Below are 17,442 nucleotides of genomic sequence, written 5' to 3' on the forward strand. Positions count from 1 at the left end.
AGAAGATCTGCAGTGGGCTCTGCACTTAGAGCAGCTAGCCCGACTCAGGGCTTGAATTCACAGACAGTGAGATCATGACCTGAGCCAAAGTCAGAGACTCAGTTCAACTGACTGAGCCATCCAGGTGCCTTGGCAATGTGCACTTAAAATAAGCTCTCCAAGGATCCCTGGCTAGCTCAATCAGTAGAACATGCAACTCTTGATTTCAGGGTCGTGAGTTCAAGCCCCATGTTGTCTATTTAAAACAAAAACAAAAACAAAAAAATAGGTCTCCAGTGATTCTGGTGTTGATCTGAAGCTGGAGGTCCTCTGTTTAGTGAAAGCACCTTAGCTCTCACCTGCATCTCTCAGAAAGCATCTTTGGGCTGGGCCTGCTGAGTTCTGGGAGCTTATCCTGACTCTGCCAGAGATTTTTCAAGTTTGTGAATTAATAGAAAGTGCTGGGCATGATACCCCTCACTTATACAGCAGGTCCCTGATTCGTCTCTGCAGTGTTGAATCTGTGATTATCGTAATGTGCAAATGTATGCAAGATTATGTAAAGTATTAGACAAATTGAGTCTGAGTTCTGGAGAGAAAAAAAAATGTGTGACATATAACATGATCAGCATGCTGGTGGCTGTGACAGGGCTAACTCCCAGACCATTTTTAGCTCTGAGGTTCTTTGCTGAAAGTAAACATCTTTAAGATTTTTTTTTTCCTGCAATACCAGAGAATTTTAGCTTATAACTCTACTAAAATAGTTTAAAATGGGCCTGGGTTAGAGATGAAAAGTACAGCAGAGGGAACATTGTTATAATGTATGGTGACTCCACTTAACATATTAAACATTGAGTATAGAATTGTGAATCAATATGTTGTACACCTGAAACTAACGTAACATTGTATGTCAATTATAGTTCAGTAATAAATAAAAAATAAAGTGGGCCTGGATGTTTTTCCATTTGACTTAGGAATGCATTTATATATGTGAATGCTCTCATATGTTAATGGATATCATTAATAGAGGTTCTGACCTTTTGTTTCTTTTTAGATCCTCCTATGCTGATATGTTACATGACAAAGACAGAGTAAGTGTAAAAGGAAACCATTATCTTGCTGTGGTGTTTGAAACCTTTAGTTAGTTACAAGATCAAAAGTTTCCTCCAGAGACATGATGTTAGAATAATGTACAGAGGCAGTATGGTGTAACGAATGGTCAGGAAATCAGTGGGGAGGCCTTGTCCTACTTCCAGCTCTGCTGTTCACTTGAGTGTGGCCTTGGAGAAAACATGGGACCTCTGCAGATCTTTTTTATTAGGATTTAAAAGGAGTGGGATATACTAGCTGATCTCCATAATCTCCTCTAGATACAGATTCTCTAATTACACAGTTTTACCTCGTGTAGTCCGTTTGTAATTTTAAAATCATATCTCTAGAGGCCACTGCAGACTGTTTTGTAAAAGCAAATTTGACTTCTGTTGCACTGTGACATTTCAGCTTTTTGTTTGTTTGTTTGTTTCTTTTTGTTTCATCTGAGTTTTCTTTTCCTGTTTGAATTATGTTACAGTTCTGGTGTTAACGGTGGTTAGCAATGCAAGCTTTCCTGGCCTACCAGAGTGCTTGACTGGTCATTCTCATCTGGATGGCTCAGAAATGCGGAGGCTTGAAGGCAAAGGATTCAGGCTTAAGAGCTAAGCAGTGTAGGGTAAGAGAGAGAGCAGGGCACATGGTCAGGTTGGTCATGAGGCTTTGTTGTTGGTGTTTACTTCATCCAGCCCTGGTTAACTGCTCAGTATGCATACTTCTTGGCAACATCATGACATAACAGTCTCCTTGAGCATCATTAGTGTGTAGAATACACCAAAAGGGGCTAGGTGCTTCCCTGATTTTTATCAAATAGCTGAGTGCCTTTGCTGAGCTATTGGGGAATTAAAGGATGTGGACAGACATTGTTTCTGAATTTGACTAATTCTCTCTAGCTTAGTGGTCTTGGCTTCTTACTGGTTTCTTGAGCTTGTGAGCCTCTCTGATTTTAGTATCATCTGCAAAGATGATCCTTTTTGACTCAAATTCCAGGGGATTTGAACAAATGGCATTGCCATTCATTCAGTCAGCCAGGCCAGAAAAATGGCACCCTTTTCCTCATCTGAGCACACAGTCTGTCATCAAATTGTGTGAATCTTTCAACCCTACTGCCTGCTCAGACCTCATTTACTAGTGTTGACCTCTCTTCCTTTCTTTACATAGCAGCCCAAGGGGTCTTTCTGAAATGCCAATCCATGTTATTCTTCTGCTTAAAACCCTCAGAACCCTGTTTAGCACCATCCTCGGTGGCCTCTCGCTGTTGTCAAGTTAAAATCAAAACTCGTTTGAGGAACGTTCCTACCTCTTCATTAATTAACCCCCCCCTTTTAAAAAATATTTATTTTTGAGAGAGACAGAGTGAGCTGGGGAGGCACAGAGAGAGAGGGAAACACGGAATCCGAAGCAAGCTCCAGGCTCTGAGCTGTCAGCACAGAGCCCGACACGGGGCTCAAACCCATGAACTGTGAGACTAAGACTTGAGCCGAAGTCAGGTGCTTCACCGACTGAGCCAGCCAGGCACCCCCCTTTTCTTCTCTTTTTATATTGAGTCCCATGTTTCCTGGTTCCCCTGTGTTCCTCTGTGGTTCACCCTCTCTTTTTGTTGAAGCACATTCTTCCTCAGTGTCCTATGAGAGGGTGCATGGGAGGTGAGAGTTTAAAAACTTTGCTAATCTGAAAACTTCTTTATTCTGTCCTTACAGTTAAGACTTAGGCTGAATATGGATTCTGATTGGGAAATCACTTTTTGTCAGAATTTTGACATTATCCATTTTCTTTTATTTATTATTATTTTAATGTTTATTTTTGAGAGAGCGAGTGTGAGCATGGGAGGCGGAGAGGACAGAGGATCTGAAGTGGGCTCTGTGCTGACACCAGAGAGCCTGATGTAGGGCTCAAACTCAATAACTGCGAGATCATGACCTGAGCTGAAGTCGGACGCTTAACCAACTGAATCACCCAGGTGTCCCTAAAGATTTTAAGTAATTTGTATACCCAACCTGGAGCTTGAACCCACAACCCCAAGATCAAGAGTCACATGTTCCACCAACTGATCCAGCCAGGCACCCCCTATTCATTATTTATTTATTTTTATTTATTTTTGAGAGATAGAGAGACAGCGTGAGCAGGGGAGGAACAGAGAGAGAAGGAGACACAGAATCCAAAGCAGGCTCCAGGTTCTGAGCTGTCAGCACAGAGCCCGACGCAGGGCTCGAACCCATGAACTGCGAGATAGTGACCTGAGCTGAAGTCAGACGCTCAACTGACTGAGCCACCCAGGCGCCCCACTATTCATTTTCTTTTAGAATTCAGTGCTGCTATTTTAAGATTTATTAGCATTCTTACTCTTTAAAAAACTTTTTTATTGTGACAGACATACAGAAGAGTATAAAATGTGTATGTATAGTTTAAAAAAGAATAGTAAATGTTCATAGACTTACCACTCAGCTTGGAAATAGAACATTACAGTTACTCACAATTCCCCTGTGTACTCCTAGATTGCATTCCTTTTTCTTCCCCTAGAAGTTTCCACTGTCTTGAATTTTATATCAGTCACTCCCTTACTTTTCTTTATAGTTTTACCACCTGTTGTATTAAAAAAGTAAATTCCTAGTTTTGCCTGTTTGTGAACTTTATATAATGGAGTCATACTGTTTAATCTTTATGACTTTCTTCTTTGCTCACCATTATTTTTGAGATTCATCCATTTTTCATGAGGCTGTAGTTCATGCATTTTCATGATGTTTGGATTCCATTGTATAAATATATCATCGCTTACCTGTTATTCTGTTGGTAGACTTTGGGGTTATTTCTAACTTGTTGCTGTTGTACGTAGTGCTCCTAGAATATTCTAGGACCTGTACTCTGGGATACTCTTCTCTAGATTGGTATATCTAAGAATGGAGTTGCTGCCCATTGAGTTTGTTCAACTTTATGAAGTAATGTCAGAGTGTCTCCCAAAGGATCATGCCATTTTACATTCTCATACTTGTGTATGGTAGTTCTTCTTGTTTCATGTCCTTGCCATTATTTGGTATTAACCAATTTACATTCTTGACAGTCTGATAGGTATGATCCAGCCTGTCATTGTCAGTTTTAATTTGCATTCTTCTGGTTACTACTGAGTATGAACTCTTTTTGTTCCTTGGCTTTTCGTGTTTCCTCTTTTTTTTTTTCTTTTTTTTTGAGAGAGAGAGAGAGACACAGAGCATAAGCACGGGAAGGGCAGAGCGTTAGGGAGACACAGAATCCACAGCAGGCTCCAGGCTCTGAGCTGTTAGCACTGAGCGGACATGGGGCTTGAATGCATGAACTGCGAGATCATGACCTGACTTGAAGTCGGATGCTTAACTGAGCCACCCAGGTGCCCTTCATGTTTCTTCTTTTAATACTTACTTATTTATAAGAGTTCTTTATGTATTTTGGGTACTTATCATTTGTCAGTTACATGTATTGTAGGTGTCTTACTTTATGGGTTGTTTTTTCATCTGATAAATGCAAGTTCTTAAATTTAATGTCAGGATTTATTTTTTAATCTTTGTTGGCTGGTACTTTTTGTCTCTTGTTTAAGAAATCCTTCCCTTTGCCAAGGTTTTTTTTTTAAGTTTATTTATTTATTTTGAGAGAGAGAAAGCATGGGCAAGGAGGGGCAGAGAAGAGAGACAGAACCCCAAAGCAGGCTCTGCGCCATCAGTGCACAACCTGATGTGGGGCTCGAACTGATGAACTGTGAGATCATGACCTGAGCTAAGGTCAAGAGTCCCACACTTGATCCAGGTGCTGCCCCTTTGCCAAGGTTTTTTCTTAATTTTTTTCTTAATTTTTTTTTTTTTTAACATTTATTTATTTTTGAGAGACAGAGTGAGACAGATCATGAGTGGGGGAGGGGCAGAGAGCGAGGGGGACAGAGGATCTGAAGCAGGCTCCAGGCTCTGAGCTGTCATCACAGAGCCTGATGCGGGGCTCAAAATCATGGACCACGAAATCATGACCTGAGCCAAAGTTGGATGCTTAACCGACTGAGCCATCCAGGCGCCCCGTTGATTTTTTTTAACATTTATTTATTTTTGAGAGAGAGAGAGAGTGAGAGAGAGAGAGCGCATGCAAGAGGGGAAGAGGCAGAGAGAGGGGGGAGACACAGAATCCAAAGCAGGCTCCAGGCTCTTGAGCTGTCAGCACAGAGCCCGATGCGGCGTCCAAACTCACAAGCTGTGAGATCATGACCTGATCCGAAGTTGGACGCTCAACCGAGCCACCCAGGTGCCCCTCCTCTGCCAAGGTTTTAAAGGCTGCTGCTGATATATAAAATTTCAGTTGATTTTTATTTATTGATTTGAAGTTCTGTAATCTTAAGTTTTTTTTAATGTTTGTTTATTTTGAGAGAGAGGGAGAGAGCATGTGCATGCACTAGGGGGAGTGGCAGAGAGAGAGAGAGCATCCCAAGTAGGCTCTGAGCTGATAGTGCAGAGCCCAATATGGCCACCATCTCACGAAATGTGAGATCATGAGCTGAAATCAAGAGATGCCTAACTGAGCCACCCAGGTGTACCTCAAAATGTATTTGCTAAAAGTTGTTTATAATCTTTAATCTTTCTAATATTGGCAGCATATATAGTGGTACCGTGCTCTTTCCCCCACCCCTTATTCCCAGTTTTTGCTTACTTCTTTTTTCCCTTTTGTTTTTTGACTTATCAGAGGCTCATCAATTAGATTTTTGAAATAACTTTTATAAAAAATTTCTATAAAATCTCCATATTTGTTCCCTGGTTCATTAATTTTTGTGTTTTATTATTTTTATTTATCTGCTGATTAGAGATTATATTGCAGTCCTCTTTCTAATTTTTTGAGACAGATGCTTACCTTATCTCTTGTCTTTTGTAATGTATTTCTTTCCAAATATTGCTTTTAGCTATCCCCTGAGTTTTGATAATGTAATTTTAAAAAGTTCAGTTCTAGATATTTTCTAATTCTCTTTTGATTTAGTTCTTTACCTGTGAGTTTAGAATTTCTCAAGTTCAAAAATCTCTTTTTCTTTAGTTATATTTTTGTTATTGAGATCTCTGACTTGATTGCACTCAGGTCTGAGAATGTTGCCCTTTTGATATCAGTCCTGTATTATGTTCTGTTGTATAACAAGTTATCCCAGAATTTAATGGTTGAAAAGAGTTATTATTGTCTCATCATTTCTATGGGTTCAGAATCTGAGCTCAAGCCTAGCTGTGTGCCCTGACTCTGGGTCCCTTGCAGGCTGTGATCAAGGTGTCACCCTGTCAGGCAGTCACCTTAAGGCTCAGTTGAGGGGAATCTACTTCCCCTCAGAGGAGTTTGGCCTCTTTCTTTTTTTAATTTTTTTATGTTTGTTTATTTATTTTTGAGACAGTAACAGAGCATGAGTGGGAGAGGGGCAAAGAGAGAGGGAAACACAGAATCTGAAGCAGGCTCCAGGCTGTCAGCACAGAGCCCGACGTGGGGCTCGAACCCACCAACCGTCAGATAATGACCTGAAGTCAGATGCTTAACCAACTGAGCCACCCAGGCGCCCCCAGGAGTTTGGCCTCTTAATGTTTCTAACTTGCCAGCTCATTAGTGCATTTTAAAAGATTTGCATGTATTTTCCGTATCATTATTGTTTTCATCAGAAGGGTCAGGGTACCTATGGAGCCAAACTGTTACAGATTGGAAATGTATCTGTGTCAGCTGCTAAAGACCTGAACTAAAAACAAAGAAATGATTTCCTGAGGAGGGGATTATTTTTTGAGACAAGGAACCCCTGTGAATTTGAGTCCAGTAAGGAAATCCAAAGCCATGTTACTATTTCAACAGAGGGAATTTCACAGGCGGAATTGGTAACACAGATGTGGGAGACCTGGGAAGCAAATGGGAGCACCAAGGTTACCTAGTGGTAGTAATTGCAGGAGGCAGCTAACTTGCCTAGGGCTGATGATACAGAAGAGTGAGCTTCATGAGTCTGGAAGCATGGAGGAGAGGTCCTGTGGAACTGGTGCTCAGCTCTCCGAGAGGGACAGCTGCATGAGTGCTGCGCCTGTCTCTGAGGTGCCCAAGGAGGCTGGTGATGAGAGTGTAGAGAGGAGCTGGGGAGGAGCTGGCATCTGGAGCTGGCTGCCACTTCTGGGAGGACCCTGATGAGAGCAGCAACCATTTGGGAAGGAACAAGTTTTCTGCCTCTTCCTACCTGCCGGTCGCCCTGTAGTTCCCCTGTTGTCCATACCTAATAGCTGGAAAAGGAGAAGGTTGTTGGCAGAGCCCCAGCCCCTCTAAGCAGAGTACAAAAGAGTGGGTGTGGAGGGAGGGACAATCACCAAATAAAAGGCAAGAGGCTGACCCAGTGCTCTGGGAGTCTGTCAAGGCCTGCTTTACTCAACTAGCCAATGCTGTTCCTTGACAGGCCAGAAAGCCATGGAGCCATGACTTACACTGCTGCTGCCGCCATCCATGACTCCCAAACTTCACAAAGTATCCTTGCATTTGTTTATAGTAACTGGTATGAAGTGATAGCTGTTTCTCCTTTTCTCTTAGAATATAAAATATTATCAGGGTATCCGGGCTGCTGTGAACAGGGTGAAGGACAGAGGACAGAAGGCGTTGGTTCTTGACATTGGCACTGGCACGGGACTCTTGTCAATGATGGCGGTCACAGCAGGGGCTGACTACTGCTATGCCATTGAGGTGAGCCACACTGTTCAGATATGTGTCCTGTGTGTTGTGTGGGAAGTCCGTCATGTACCTTGCCTATCCGTTTGTTTACAAATGTTCATGGAGTGCTCACTCTGTTTCAGGCATAGAGCCAGGTTCTAAGGATATGGAGATGAATCAGACACCTTTCCTTAACCCAGGGTCTCCTTTTTTCCTCTGAAAACAGCAGTCCTCAGTCTTGGCCTCATGTCAGAATCACTTAAGTACTTAAATAGCTTCAGAAAATACTGATGTGTAACTGCCTACCCTGCCTCACCACCCCGCTATCCTGACTCCAGTTTTAATTTAATTATTCTGAGATGTGGCCTGGGCATTGGGAGTTTTAACTGTGCACCAAGGTTGAGACCTGCTCGTTTAAATTTTTTTTTATTAAAAAAATATTTTTTAATGTTTTTATTTTTGATGGAGAGAGAGAGAGCATGAGTGGGGGAGGAGCAGAGAGAGAGGGAGACACAGAATCCGAAGCAGGCTCCAGGCTTTGAGCTGTCGGCACAGAGCCGGACACGTGGCTCGAACTGATGAACCATGAGATCATGACCTGAGCTGAAGCCGGATGCCCAACTGACTGAGCCACCCAGGCGCCCCTAATTTTTTTTTTTTTTTTTTTTTTTTTTTTAACATTTATTCATTTTTGAGAGTGAGAGGCAGAGAATGAGTGGGAGAACGGCAGAGAGAGAGGGAGACATAGAATCCGAAGCAGGCTCCAGGCTCCGAGCTGTCAGTACAGGGTCCGACGCAGGGCTTGAACCCACGGACTGTGAGCTCATGACCCGAGCTGAAGTTGGACACAACCGACTGAGCCACCCAGGCGCCCGAGACCTGCTAGTTTAAATGTCTCCATTGAGCCTGCTATCTTACTATGTTTGTCAGTAGTTGGGCAGTCTGTCATTTCATTTCTTTATTGTAACATTAAACATACATTGTTTTGCTGATAAATTAAATAATGCATTCTACCATAGAAAATATGGTAAATGTAAAACAAAAATAGCATGTTAACACAATGTTAACCATCGTTGAAATTTTGGCATATGTTCTTCACAGCTTTTGGGAAAAGGTGGAATGTATTTAAACACTTTTTCCTACAAGATTTGGTTTGTATGGTGATTGAGTTGTGAATAACAAAGTCCCAAAATAACAGTGGCTTAAACAAGATAGAAGATTTTTGCTTCCTCACATAAAGTCTGGAGGCAGCACTCTGGGGTATTCTACTCAGACTCCTTCTAGCTCCCCACCCCTCTTTCCCTATAGTGTGGCCCTCATGCTCATGGTCTAGAAAGGTGGGCATTTTAGGCTGAGGGAATCCCGTATTGTATTGTCCAGAGTCGTGGCAAACAGGGTCAGGGTAGAAATCCAGAAAGGTAGATTGTAGCCACACTATGGAGGACCTGAGTGCTACAATAAAGACTTCTAACTTCAATATCCTGAATTAGTTGTTCTTAACCTGAAATAAGAATAATGGGCTTCAGGGGTGCCTGGGTGGCTCAGTCGGTTAAGCATCCGACTTCAGCTCAGGTCATGATCTCGCAGTCCGTGAGTTTAAGCCCCACGTCGGGCTCTGTGCTGACAGCTTGGAGCCTGGAGCCTGCTTCAGATTCTGTGTCTCCCTTTCTCTGACCCTCCCCCATTCATGCTCTGTCTCTCTCTGTCTCAAAAGTAAATAAACATTAAACAAAAAAAAAGAATAGATTTAAGGGGCCCTTGGGTGGCTCGGTCATTTAAGTGCCCGACTTCAGTTCAGGTCATGATCTCAGCACTCGAGCCCCACATCAGGCTCTATGCTGACAGCTCAGAGCCTAGAACCTGCTTTGGATTCTGTCTCCCTCTCTTTCTGTCCCTCCCCCACATGTGCTCTTTCTCTCTCTCAAATATAAATAAACATTAAAAAGAAAATCTTAAAAAAAAAAAAAAAGAAGAAGAATGGCCTTCTGGTCTCCATGGAGAGACCTGAGAGAGGTAGGGGTGTGTGTGTATGTGTATGAGTGTATGACTCTGTGCACTTGTCTCAGGACTTCATAAAAAGATCAAGAGTCATTTCTTGGCCTTCTGGGGCATCATCAAGATTTTTTTTTGAGAGAAGAGAGACAAAGAGAATATGAGCAGGAGAGAGGGAGGGGGAGAGAGAGAACCCCAAGCAGGTTCCACATCCAGCATGGTTACCTGATGCAGGGTTCAGTCTTACAAACTGTGAGATCATGACCTGAGCCAAAATCAAGAGTTGGATGCTTAACCAACTGAGCCACCCAGGTGCCTCCATCATCATGATTTTTAAATAGATACAAAGAAATTTATTTATATTTTAGGATAGTTACCTTAGTTAGTCTCAAGTAAATTTTATTATCCTTACTTTACAAATGAAGAAACTAAGACCCAGAGAGATTAAAGACTTAATCTCACAATTAATAAATAGGAGAGCTAGACCTGGAGACTTGGTCTTTTGGTTGCTAATTAAGGTGCTAGCCCTATAGTGGTATCTTTGATGGGAGAGGATGTGTGAGTGTGAGATTTCTAGCATGGTTGTCTGGGGGAACAGTGATGCTGTTGACTGGTGAGAGGAACTCAAGAAGATACTTACTTTGTAGGAAAGATAATGCATTTCATGTTGGATGTGGTAAGTATGAGAGAAACAGGTCCCAGGGCAGGAGTCACTATATGCGTGGACTGCTAATTGAAAATACAGGGTGAGGGGGCACCTGGGTGGCTCAGTCGGTTGAGCGTCTGACTCTTGATTTCAGCTTAGGTCATGATCTTACAGTTTGTGATTTGAGCCCCACTTCAGGCTCCTCACTCTTAGTGCAGAGCCTGTTTGAGATTTCTCCTTCCCTCCCTCTCTCTGTGCCCCTCCCCTGCTCGCTCTCTCTCTCAAAATGAGTAAATAAACTTAAAAAAAAAGTACACACATATGTATATATATGTTATATATATATTTTATATATTATATATATTATGTATATGTATAATATATATGTATATATACATTTACGGTAAGAACATGTTTTCTGGCAGAATTGGTAGGACTGTGCTGTTGGGTTTTTCTATATATTTCCATCTCAGTTACCTGGATTTCTAATTTCTGTCTTGGTGCTCTGGTCTGTGATTCTCAGATCTTTTCTTTTTGGCTCTTGACATCTTATGGTGGCCTCCCAGCTTTTACTTTAGTGACCAACTTTTGAACCTCTCAACTCAGTTCTAGCTGGACTGCCCTGTGGTTTTCAACTCTGCTTGAGCTCCACAACTGGAAAGACAGGTCTAGAACAATGAGTGAGAACCTGCTAGTCTCTGGAGATGGACGTCTGAATCTTTAGAGAGTGGCATGTACAGGCGGATTTCCAAACTCATTTGCAGATGTGGCAGGTGAAGCTGGCATTGTAGGAGATTGTTCAAGGAGAGAGTAAAATGAGAAGGGCAGAGCTGGGGATATGCCTGTGAGGGAAGAAGGGTGGCCAGTAAAGGCAAGTTCAGACAGACGAAAAGAGATCCTAGAGGGTAGGGGTGGAAGCCAAGGTTGCAGGGGATTCATGGGAAAGAGGAAGTGGTCAGCAAGTGTGGATGTTCTAGCCCAGCGTTGTCATATAGAACTTTCTGTGATGCTGAATATTCTATAGCTCTGCTGGCCAACATAGTGGTCCGTAGCCACATATGACTGCTGAGCACTTGCAGTGTGACTAGTATGAGGAACTGAATTTTTTTTTTAATGTTTATTTATTTTTTTTTGAGACAGAGAGAGAGAGACAGAGTGTGAGTTGGGCAGGGGTAGAGAGAAAGAGACACAGAATCTGAAACAGGCTCCAGGCTCCGAGCTGTCAGCACAGAGCCCGACGTGGGGCTTGAGCTCACAAACTCCAAGATCATGATCTGAGCTGAAGTCAGACACTTAACCGACTGAGCCACCCAGACGCCCTGAGAACTGAATTTTTAAATTTCACTCAGTTTGAATCAACTTCTATTTAAATGCATGTGGTCACTGTATTAGCACTGATGTAGCAGTTGAGTAGGATGAGGACTGAGAGAAAGCTGTTAGGTTGGCAGCTAGGAGGTGACCTCCTTTAAATGGTATTTTCAGGGGAATAGGTTTGAGGAGTAGATGGAATACAAGGAATTACAGACAGTGGCTATAAACTTCTCTTTTAACACGTTTGAAAAGTGAGGAATATTTTGGGAAGGTGTATTAGTTACAGTGATTTCTTTGGCAAATGTTTTGAGAATAAAGCATGGTCCTGGTTTCCTCACTTATTTTCCTTCTTTGTAAGAGCAAGAAGAACTTTCTCAGAAATCTCTAGCAAACCTCTCTTTGGGTATCTTTGGCCAGAATAAGGTTCAATCCTATTTAACTTACTTCAGTGACATGGCCTGAGAGATTCAGTTACACTTAGATCAGACAGGTGTACCACTTGGAAGTGATACAGTCAGTCCCCCAAACTGACTGGAGGTGCAGGGGAGTACACAGAATGATGTTGGGAAGCCATCTTCAGGGGCCATTCCAGAAAGAAGTGTTCTGGGAGAGATTTTGAGGTCTTAAGCTAAGGAGGAGACTGTGAATGTCAAGCCTGAAGGGTCAACAGAAGAGATGAGTGATAATGTTCAGAGGCAGGAGGGCTGAGGGGATGATACAAACTTGTGATACTTTGGGGTGGAGGCAAAGTGATGGGTGAGAACTGAGGTCTTGAGGCCCTCAGACTACATCTAAAAACACCAAGCCAGATCCTAGAAATAATTTGAAACAGATTGGAACGATATTTTTCCTAGGTAAGCACATATGTATCCTTTACAGAAGAATATAGCATTTCCTCTTGATTTTAATAAAAGAAGTATGTGTTCATGGTAGAAAATATGGAAAACGCAGAAAAGGACTTAGGAAAAATGGAAATCTTGTCCTGTGACCAGTTACTTTATCATTTTGTTCTATTTCCACTCTGTAGGTGTGGCTGCATGTGCATCTGTATTTTTTATGCACTATCGTGGTTGGAGCCATGCAATCTAAGTTGGGCAAGCTAGAAAGTAAGAGTTGGAGGGGTTTGTGTTTAGGGATAAGTGAAGGGTTTAGAAAGGCTTTTGGAGAAGCGGGGGCTTCGTGCTTCCTGGAAAGTTGGGTTTGCCTTGGCAGGTTGGGGTAGGGCAGAGAAGGCTCAGGCTTCCCTAGTGCACAATAAGATCAGTGTGGCAGGAGCATCAGTCATGGGTGGGGATGGATTAGGAGGGGAATAAGGCTGGGGGAACTAAGGTGGTTCATATTATGGAGGTCCTCGAATGCCATAAAATAGAGGCTGTATTATGCCAGCAGCGAGGATTTGGGACAGTTTTGAGCTGACGCCTGTTTACATTTAACAACTAATGCAGTAACAGTCTCACTTCCTTCTAGAGAGTACATTTGTCCAGCCCCATTCCCCCAGGGTGTGGTTTTGTGAAGCAAATCCCCTTGCTGCCTTCTTCTAGCCTGGCTCTGACACCTGCCGTCCTTACTAGGTAGTGCAACCTTCCTGGGAAGCCCTGCGTCCCCATTGTGCCTAGCATGTAAGGTTTAACTCCTGCAAGTTAAACCCAGTGGATGGCCTTCCCTTTGTGTTCATTTTTATGACATACATTTGGAGAATAAACTATTTAAGTTACAAAGGTGAAGTCTCATTTATTTTGATCAAATCAGCCCAAGAAATATTTTGCCTGTATCAAACAGTAACAGAGGTAAATTTTATATATTTGGGAGGTAACTCTGTAATGGAGACCTCTTTTACTTTGTCTAAGAACCTGTATCAAGACATATTGTGTCTTGATTCTCCATTTAAAGAGAGATTACTAATCTTTGATGTTAGGATGTTATTTAATTTATTGCTCATTTTTACTTGGGTTTTGGCTCTAATTTCTAGGTTTTCAAGCCTATGGCTGATGCTGCTGTAAAGATTGTGGAGAAAAATGGCTTCAGTGATAAGATTAAGATTATTAACAAGCATTCCACTGAGGTGACGATGGGGCCAGGTAAGATCAACACATACTGTTTTGAGGGGTGCCTGGGTGGCTCATTCGGTTGAGCATCTGACTCTTGATTTCTGCTCAGGTCATGATCTCATGGGGCTCTGCTCTGACAGCATGGAGCCTGCTTGGGATTCTCTCTCTGCCCCTCTCATGATAGTGCGCTTTCTCGTGCTCTCTCTCTCAAAATAAATAAACTTAAAAAAAGCCAAAACATACTGTTTTAAAAGCCTTATTCACTCTTATAGGAGAGAAGAAAAGGTTTATTCTAGTTATCTGGAATAAACGTATTCAGGTTATTGAAGAGAAATGGGGCCTCTCCACTTGGTCTGAAGATAAGTACTTTGCTTCTCTACTAGTGAAAATAAATCAGCAGTGAGTAAACCAAAACTAATGCTCAACAGTGGTGAGACAAATGAAACTTCCTTTTGCTTTAAGCAAGTTGAAATTCTTATGTGACTCAGTTCTCAGAGATTTGAGTTTTATCGACAGAAGTAAAACTAAGTAGATAGCAGAAAGAGGTTTGCTTAGTGCTGACATCCTGCTTCAGCATCCAACATGAGAGATTTGCCTATATAGTACAGTCTCTCCAGGTTTTCAGAATATTTTTTATAGTCTAGGTATTTGAGTCAGACTTCTAAAATTTCACATGCCACTTGATACCTGGAGAGACAGTGGAAAGATTTGCAAAAGAAGCTTCTGGAATGAGGTTATGTATATCACCAGTTTTTTAAAATGCAGTATTTTAGATGGAAGCATCTATATAAGATCAACGTTTTTGTCCCATTTAAAAAAAGTGTTTTTTTAAATGGAGAATCTGAAACATGCCCAAAAGAAAGGATTAGTGTCCCCTTTATTTTTGACGCCTACAAAAGAGTGTGCAAATAATTATCTCATTTTTTAGTCCACGTTATTGAGGTATAATGTACATAAAATGAGTGCATCTGGGGCACTTGGATGGCTCAGTCAGTTAAGCGCCCAACTTCGGCTCGGGTCATGATCTCACGGTTCCGGAGTTCAAGCCCCACATCAGGCTCTGTGCTGACAGCTCAGAGCCTGGAACCTGCTTCAGATTCTTTCTCTCCCTCTCTGTCTGCTCCTCCCCAGTGCGGTGTGCACTCTCTCTTTCTCTCTCTCTCTGTCTCAAAAATATACATTAAAAAATTTTTTTTAAAAATGAGTGCATCTGTCTTAAGTATATAGTTTGAGTTTGGACGAATGTAAACACATTTGTAACCTCTTCTGCATTCCAGACTGTAGAAAGTCTTTACCGTGCACAAAGAGATTTCTTCATGACGCTTTATAGTCTTTTGCCTCCATATCACTGATCCTAAGCACCCACTGATGTGCTTTCTTCTTCTTTTTTTTTTTTTTTAACGTTTATTCATTTTTGAGACAGAGAGAGACAGAGCATGAATGGGGGAAGGTCAGAGAGAGAGGGAGACACAGAATCTGAAACAGGCTCCAGGCTCTGAGCTGTCAGCACAGAGACTGACGCGGGGCTCGAACTCACAGACCGCGAAATCATGACCTGAGCCGAAGTCGGATGCCCAACCGACTGAGCCACCCAGGCACCCCTGATGTGCTTTCTTCAATGTAGATTAGTTCCCCCCCCCTTTCTAGAATTTTGAGTAAGTGAAATCACCCACATGTACTCTTTCTTTTCTTTAGCATAATGCTTTTGGGTTTCATCCACGTTCTGTGGATAAAGGGTTGCTGAGTAGCACTGTGTGTGTGCATACTTTAATTTGTTCATCCCCTCACCTACTGATGGACATGTTAGTTTCTTAGGTTTTGGGGTTTACTGTTTTTTTTCTTTTGTGGTGTCTAATCTGCTGAGTACATCTAGTGAACTTTTTATTTCTCATACTGTATTTTTCATATATAAAGGTTTCCTTTGATTCTTTTTTATAACTTGCATCGCTCTTATTTTTTCATGTGATTTTTTAAATAGTTGTCATATCTATATTAGCTGGAGTTTTTTGTTTTTATTTTTTTTTTAAGAGTACATTACTTAAAGTTTATTTTGAGAGAGAGAGAACACGCGCACATGTGTGAGCCAGTTGGAGAGGGGCAGAGAGAGAGAGGGAGAGAATTTCAAGTAGGCCTCCACACTGTCAGTGCAGAGCCTGACACAGGGCTTGATCTCATGAACTATGACATCATGACCTGAGCTGAAATTAAGAGTTGGACCCTTAACCAACTGAGCCACCCAGGTAGCTGTTTTAACATCCTTATCTTCTGCTTCCACTGCCTCAGTCTTTCCTGGGTTTATTCTGCTAATTTTTATCCTGATTCTGGATTACATTTTTCTTCTTCACATGTCTAATAATTTTTATTTGGATGCCATGTATGGTGGGAGTTTTGCATTGCTGAGTACCAGAGTTTATTGTCTCCCTTTAAAAACTTTGGGGGCATCTGGGTGGTTCAGTCAGTTAAGCGTCTGACTTTGGCACAGGTCATGATTTCATGGTTTGTGAGTTCAAGCCCCACCTTGGACTCTCTGCTGTCAGCACAGAGCCTGCTTTGGATTTTCTATCTCCCTCTCTCTGTCTTGTGTCTGCTCACTCCCTCTCAAAAATAAATATAATTTTTTTTTTTTTAAGTTAAAAAAAAGGCTTTGCCTGGCATGCAGTTGGGCTACTAATAGGTTAGTTTGATCCTTTCAGGGCTTGTTTTTAAGCTTTGTTGGAGCAGGGTTAGAATAGCTTTATTTATTTATTTATTTTTAAAGATTTTTATTTTTAATCTCTACACCCAATGTAGGACTTGAACTCACAGCCCTGAGATCAAGAGCCACATGCTCCACTGATTGAATCACCTGGCACCCCGGGTTAGAATAATTTTAAGTCAGGTTTTCTCAATAGTGACATTTTGGGCCTGATAATTCTTTGTTGGGAGGAGCTGTCCTGTGTATTGGAGGATGTTTACCCCTGGCTTCTAACCAGTAGAAGCTGATATCACCTACTCCCCCACTAGCATTTGTACCAACCAGAAATGTCTTTAGACATTGCTGAATGTCTTGGGGGTGGGTAGGGGCAAAATTGCCCTCTGTTGAAAACCAGTGTTCCTTCTTCTTCTTTTTTTTTTTTTTTTTTTTAATGTTTATTATTTTTCAGAGAGAGCATGAGTAGGGGAAGGACAGAGAGAGAGAGGGAGACAGAATATGAAGCAGGCTCTAGGTTCTGAGCTGTTTGAGAGCCAGATGCAGGGCTCAAACTCATGGACCAAGAGAACATGACCTCAGCCAAAGTCAGATTCTTAACCGACTGAGCCACCCAGGCGCCCCTGTTTTAAGACTACCTTGGTCACACTAGCAAAGCATGGCTTTTCTGGGGTTTCTGCTTAGTGTCTGGTGCTGGCTGATTGGAACTAGAATGTTTCCCAGTCCTCTGTGAGCTCTGGAAATTATTCAATTTCTAGCTCTATGGTCGTCCTTTGCCAGACTTTCTATATTCTTCTGTATGTGTGAATATATTCAACAAGAGGCTTCGGGAGAGTCCTGTGCAGATTTCGGAAGCCTGCTTTCTGTGTAACATCCTCTCTGGTCCCCGCCCCCAGTGGTGAGCCCCAGCCACCTGCCCTCTCTCAGCTTCAGTTGCTATCTCTTTGCCTCAGCAAGATTGCTACGTTCTGCCTGACATCGTGCTTTTTGTACAGCATCTGGAAACTACCTACTGGCAGAAAGCCAGAGCAGTTGCA

The 17,442-nt window shown here is 42.2% G+C and overlaps 1 protein-coding gene across 10 annotated transcripts in view; it reads left to right on the plus strand.

The window, feature by feature from the left end:
• Positions 1 to 17,442, plus strand: part of PRMT7 (protein arginine methyltransferase 7) — a 46,550-nt gene that overhangs the window by 7,861 nt on the left and 21,247 nt on the right. For 6 of the 10 annotated variants that reach the window (XM_053906588.1, XM_053906590.1, XM_019455467.2 and 3 more), the window contains 3 exons: positions 1,034 to 1,070; positions 7,603 to 7,752; positions 13,638 to 13,746. In XM_053906588.1, the coding sequence (XP_053762563.1) occupies positions 1,034 to 1,070; positions 7,603 to 7,752; positions 13,638 to 13,746 (296 nt within the window). Of the gene's footprint in view, positions 1 to 1,033; positions 1,071 to 7,602; positions 7,753 to 13,637; positions 13,747 to 14,008; positions 14,116 to 17,442 lie in introns of those variants that run through there. The other 4 variants (XM_053906591.1, XM_019455472.2, XM_053906592.1 and 1 more) reach the window with 3 other exon arrangements.

This window comes from Panthera pardus, unplaced genomic scaffold (genome assembly GCF_024362965.1).
Source record: "Panthera pardus isolate Hobbes unplaced genomic scaffold, ASM2436296v1 HiC_scaffold_19, whole genome shotgun sequence".
In the NCBI taxonomy this organism is placed as follows: domain Eukaryota; kingdom Metazoa; phylum Chordata; class Mammalia; order Carnivora; family Felidae; genus Panthera; species Panthera pardus.